Here is a 6457-nt window from a genome sequence, read left to right as displayed (position 1 = left end):
TTAAGTGAGACCCTGCCTTAAAATAAAAAAAAAGTCTGGGGATGTGGCTCTGTGATTAAGTGCCCCTGAGTTCAGTCCTTGATACCCACCCCCACCCACCCCCACCCCCACCACCCACCAAAAAAAAAAAAAAAACTCTAAGTGGTATTGTTAATTATCTACTGCAATGTAACAACCTACCCTAAAATTTAGGGGCTTAAAACAATTACCATTTTATTTGCTCACAGCTCTTTGAGTCAGATTTTTTGGGCTGGGCTTAGGTAGTTCTTCACCTTATCTCATCTGGGGTCTCTACTGTGACTGTAGTCATCTAGTGGCACCACTGGAGCTGGATAATCAAGATGGTTTCTCCTGTATATCGAGCTTTGGTGATGGCTGTTGGCCGGACTTTTTCACGTAGCAGGAGAAAAATTCTAAGAGAGCAGTAAAAACTACAAGGACTCTTGATATGTGGACATGGAAGTCACACAATGTTGTTTCCATAATATTCTATTGGCCAAAACAAGTTGGCTAGCCTAGATGCAATGAAAGGACAAATAGTCTCCACCTCTTGGTGGAAGGAATTTTTTTTTTTCCTAGTCCATTTAGCCTTTTTTTTTTTTTTTCAGGGCCCAGGATGGAACTCAGTGCATGTGTTCTGCCACTGAGCTAAATCCCCAATCCTCCATTTAGCCTTTTCTTTAGCTTAAGTAGTACTTCCTCCAGAGTTATTTGAGCTTCTTTGATTACATTTATTACCCTGCCCTCAACTCTGTTTCTCCTAGAGAGGAGACAAAATATAAATTCAAATGAAAACAAAAGTGTTACCAGTTACTTAATGAATTGAATACCATTTTTTAAAAAGTGCTTTTAACTTGGGGCTGGGGTTGTGGCTCAGTGGCTGAGCCCTTGCCTAGCATTTGTGAGGTACTGGGTTCCATCCTCAGCACCACATATAAATAAATAAAAAATGAAAGTACATCAACAACTAAAAAGAAATATGCTTTAAATTTATTTTTTAATATTCTCATGAACTTGAATTTGATTAACAATGCTATAGAAAATTACTCAGAGCCTGACTTTAATAGTAGACTAGGATTATATTTTACTACCACATCATTTGTATTTAATCAAATATCTGTTGTTAAAGTGTTTAAACATTTTAATGTGTAACCATTTAAAATCTTGACTTGTAGTTTTAATTTCCTAGGTAGTGATTTGATTCATATTTTGTACAGATAGACATTGATGACAACCTTTTAGAATGATTTGAAATACTGAATTAGTTGATTCCGAATCAATGTGTTTTTTATTTCTGAATAACTTTTGCCAGTTCTTAATAGATACAAATGCACTTGCCTCTAAGTTGTATTAATGTAATCTTCCATGGTCTGCTATTTAATTCTTCCTTCTATTCTGAAAGAGTTCTTAGCCTTTGTTCATTAATCATGGGAAACAGTTGTGCGACATGCCTTGACATTAAGTAGAACAGTCTAAAATTAGTTCTGCTACAATCAGTGGTTGAGAACAAGGTTTCCAGTAGTTTGTGACATGTCTTAAGTAGACATCGCAAGGTTAGAAGGATCTACCAAGAAACAAGTAAGTGACTTGGGTTATGTGTATGGCCATATACTTAAATAAATAGATAATTGACGGTCTCTTTTTATTAAGTAGATGGATAAATTACGTCTATTGCTACAGAGTCTTCATATGTTATAAAAAACATCTTTACTTCTATACCATGCTGTTTAATCAATTTCAGAAGAAATATATATCTATGAAAAATTTAAGAGCCAGGCATAGTGGTACATGCCTGTAATCCCAGTGACTCAGGTGGGTGAGGCAGGAGGATTGCAAATTCAAGGTCAACCTGGGCAATTTAGTGAGAATACTATCTCAAAAAATAGAAAGGGCTGGGATGTAGCTCAGTGGTAGAATGCTTTTGTGTTCAATTCCTAGTACTGCTGAATAAATAAATGAATAAATATGTAGATAAATAAATAAAATTGAGAAAATATGACATTTTTCTTCATTTTTTTTCAAGTTTTATTTTTTAAAGGAATAATTGTACTACATGTATTCTATTTTAAGTGAAAGACTTTTTTTCTTTTTCTCTTTAGAATTTAAAAAACTTCACAAAAATGGCATCCTGGTTATATGAATGTCTTTGTGAAGCTGAACTTGCACAGTATTATCCTCATTTTACTGCCCTTGGCCTTCAGAAAATAGATGAATTAGCCAAGGTCACAATGAAGGACTACTCCAAATTGGGAGTGCATGACATGAATGACCGTAAACGTCTTTTCCAGCTTATCAAAATTATTAAGATTATGCAGGAAGAAGATAAAGCAGTCAGTAGCCCAGAGCATCCTATTCAGACAAGCAGCGTGTACATCAAGCCACAGGAATTCAGATCTGGCCCTCGCAGACAACTACATTTTGATTCTCCTACTGACAACAAAAACAGAACTGCCAGCAACAATGAGTTTGAAATGTGCAATATGTCAGATTCTTCTGGAAATGAACAGAAGTCCACTTACCTAAAAGTGCTAGATCACATGCTCTCAGATGATTACCAGTACCACGCAAAAGCAAGAACTCTGAATGCCACAACTGCTGATTCCTATGTGCAAACAGAAACTAACACTTCACTCTTTTCATCAAATTTCTTTTCTCCAATACTGGGAAATTGTGATATTCCCGTTATTCAAAGAGTCTCTCATGTTTCAGGGTATAACTATGGAATCCCTCGTTCTTGTATCAGGTAATAATTTGCTTTTTCCTTTCTTTTTTTTTAAGGGAAGGTAGCCTCAGGCAAGGGAAAGTCTCTCCTTGGCCAAAGGAAAGCAGCTACTTTTTATTTACAACAACAGATGAATGTCACATAAAAGTGATAAGTGAACAGCTTTTGCATCAATAATAGAAATACCTGGATGTGGGGAAATTAATGAGGAATTGGAACTTTCTGGATGGGAGAAAGATATTGTTCATGTGCATCAAAGAGTTACCTCTTGCCAGTATCTGTTGTTATTCTTCTAGCAGACCTATTTTCATTATTTATTATAACATAACATGATGCGTCTAGTGCATCTATGAAAGTAAAAATAGTTAACTGGCCTTCTTCAATAGGAAAAACATTATATAACTCATAAGATTTTTTTAGGGTATCAAATTCACTTAAACCAACCAGGAAACTTATAGCTTAGTTAAAAATAAAGAACAAATAATTAAGTAGGTCTTTGGAGCAGTTAGTTCATCTGCACACATTGAAATATCCTGATTTTTTTTTTTTTTTTGTAGTGCTGGGTCTTGAGCCCAGGGCCTTGACCATGCTAGGAAGCACTTTTATCAATGAACTACATCCTCAGTCTGTGATCCTGATTTTGAGTGCTTTTTATGTGGGTCCATTTCTGAAAATTTTAGTGATTACAAAGAGTAAGACACTTTTGGGGGAGATTAGTTATTAAGTCCAGATAATAATGTTATTTTCACCTAATGTTTCAAGTTAAAATACATTCCCTAAGAGGTGAAATATTGAGAAATCCCTAATATTAAGAATGATATAGGGGCTGAAGTTGTGGCTCAGCTGTAGAGTACGTGCCTCACATGTGTGAGGCACTGGGTTCAATTCTCAGCACTGTATATAAATAAGTGAATAAAATAAAGGTCCATCAACTCTAAAATATATTTTTTAAAAAAGAATGATATAATAGAAAATGTGTTCTTTAGAAAAATTATATTCTTGTTTTGTTTTAAAAATAATATGTGGTGAGGTGGCGCATGCCTATAATCCCAGTGGCTTGGGAGGCTGAGGCAGGAAGATCATGAGTTCAAAGCCATCCCCAGCAAAAGTGAGGCACTAACTCAGTGAGACCCTCACTCTAAATAAAAAACAAAATAGGGCTGAGGATGTGGCTTAGTGGTCAGTTCCCTGAGTTCAATCCCTGGTACCCCTAAAAAATTAAAAAAAAAAAAAATGATATGTTGAATTATAGGAAAACAAAATTCATTCTTTTTTTTTTTTTTTTTTTTTTTTTGTACCAGGGATTGAATGCAGGGACCCTTTAACCACTGAGCCACATCCTCAGCCCTTTTTAAAATAAATTTTTTATTTAGAGACAAGTTTTCGCTAAATTGCTTTAAGCCCTCACTAACTTGTTGGGGCTAGCTTTGATCTTGCAATCCCCCTGCCTCAGCCTCCAAAGCTGCTGGGATTACAAGCATGCAGCACTGCACCCAGCACAAAATTCTATCTTTTTAAAAAAAATTTTTTTCTTAGTTGTTGATAGATCTTTATTTTATTTATTTATACATGGTGCTGAGAACCGAACTGAGTGCCTCACACATGCCAGGCAAGTGCGCTACCGCTGAGCCACAGTCCCAGCCCACAAAATTCTTTCTTAAGCCATGTTTTCTTTAAAAATAATAAAAAAAAAATGCTGTATCAGATGTGATGACACATGCCTGTAATCCCACCTACTTGGCAGGCGAAGCAGGAGGATTGCAAGTTTGAGACCAGCCTCAGCAACTTGTCTTTTATTGAATAATACATAACAATCTAAATTTAAATTATTTGTTAATAAGAATAATACTTTGCATTAGTTAATACAATCAAAGATAGAATGCATATTTTAGTTTAAATATTACCATTACATTTATTTGACAAATAATAAGTACTATCTACTTGGCCTGAATCTAGATATAATTAGGATATCTGGGGGGCTCATAGATTCTCAGGAGACAGGGTGAATGGGAATTATATTAGAAAACTGAAGGTAAGAAAGTATTTCCTCAGTAACCATCAATATTATCTTCTCACCCAGACCCTAGATAGTAATCAGGATTCTAGCACACTGAAAAACCACCTTATTACTAATAGGGAGTCTTACTAATAGGGAGTCATCCTATCCAAAGCATTCTCTTTTGTTACCTCAAATCAGGTTTTTGGCTGGGTGCGGTGGTACATCCCTGTAATTCCAGTGGCTTGGGAGGCTGAGACAGGAGAATCTCGAGTTCAAAGCCAGCCTCAGTAACTGCGAAGCACTAATCAACTCAGTGAAACTCTGTCTCTAAATAAAATACAAAATAGGGTTGGGGATGTGGCTCAGTAGTCAAGTATCCCTGAGTTCAATCCCTGGTACCCCCCCCCCCCAAAAAAAAAAAAAAATCAGGTTTTTGCTTTTCAGATATTCCAGAAGTTCAAAATAAATTGCCTGGCTTGGAATTTTAGTGAAAGTCTAACAAAATTTAGGAAACCGATTGCACTGACTTATTTAAGATCTTGAGCTGAGCCTGCTGGTGCATGCCTTTAATTCCAGCAGTTTGGGAGGCTGAGACAGGAGGATAGAAAGTTCAAAGCCAGCTTTAGCAACTTAGCGAGGTCCTAAGTAACTTACTGGATCCTATCTCAAAAACTTAAAAAAGGGCTTGGGATATGTCTCAGTGTTTAAGTGCCCTGGGTTCCATCTCTGGTATAAAAACCAAAACAAAATGAAACAAACAAACAAAAAAAGATCTTGAATATACCTAACTTCAGTTGTCTTAACTCTTAAATATTTTTTTTTTTAGTTGTAGTTGGACACAATACATTTTATTTATTTATTTATTTATACATGGTGATGAGGATGGAACCCAGCACCTCACATGTGCTAGGCGAGCGCTCTACTGCTGAGCCATAACCCCAGCCCCTGTCTTAACTCTTTTCATGTCAAATAGATCATTTACTCCCCCTAAGGAAGATCAGAATTTAAAACCAGTGCCTTTTAGGAGAATAATGTATTCCTTTTTGCCCTTTGAACTTAAAACCGTAGACCTTTTGTCTGCATAACTTGTCCTAGAGTTCCTGTACAATTTTAAAAAGGCTAAACATTTTTAGTCTTTGATTAGCTTCATCTGATTAGGTTATTAATACTCAACAACAGCTAGAGATTTTGACCCCAAAATCTTCAATGATGCTAAAATGATGTTAAAATTTTATTTTTTCTTGTGAAAAATTAAACATATGCAAAAGAAGAGCGAATAGAACAATGAATCCCCCACATGCCTATTATCTGTTTTTTAATAATTATCAAGATTTTCCCATACTTGAAGCCAGGCACAGTGGCACATGCCTGCAATCCCAGTGGCTTTGGAGGCTGAGGTAAGAGGATCGCAAGTTCAAAGCCAGCCTTAGCAACTCAGTAAGATCCTGTCTCAAAATAAAAAATAAAAGAAGGGCTTGGGATGTGGCTCACTGGTTAAGGGCCCCTGGCTTCAATTCCTGGTACCCAAAATAAATAAATAATTTCCCATACTTATCTCAAAATCATAGTTGTTTCACCTCCTCATCCTACCCCAAAAGTACTGGGGATCGAACCCAGGGCCTTGCAAATGCTAGACAAACCCTCTACCACTGTGCTATGTCCTCAGCACAAATTAATGCTTTTTAAAATTCTCCTATATGTTGGTTGAAAATCAAAGCATTCTTTAAAAGAAGTTT

The 6457-nt window shown here is 36.1% G+C and overlaps 1 protein-coding gene across 1 annotated transcript in view; it reads left to right on the top strand.

Annotated features, from left to right (window-relative positions):
• Positions 1 to 2120: 2120 nt before the first annotated feature.
• The window catches only part of Kif24 (kinesin family member 24), a 41503-nt gene continuing 37166 nt past the window's right edge, over positions 2121 to 6457 (top strand). Inside the window, exon 1 of the mRNA XM_027931051.2 lies at positions 2121 to 2743. Within this exon, the coding sequence (XP_027786852.2) occupies positions 2121 to 2743 (623 nt within the window). The remainder of the gene's footprint in view (positions 2744 to 6457) is intronic.

The sequence above is a fragment of the Marmota flaviventris genome, chromosome 13 (genome assembly GCF_047511675.1).
Source record: "Marmota flaviventris isolate mMarFla1 chromosome 13, mMarFla1.hap1, whole genome shotgun sequence".
Classification (NCBI taxonomy): Eukaryota; Metazoa; Chordata; class Mammalia; order Rodentia; family Sciuridae; genus Marmota; species Marmota flaviventris.
Note: the sequence above shows the minus strand (reverse complement) of the source record. Positions and strands in the feature narration are given on the sequence as shown.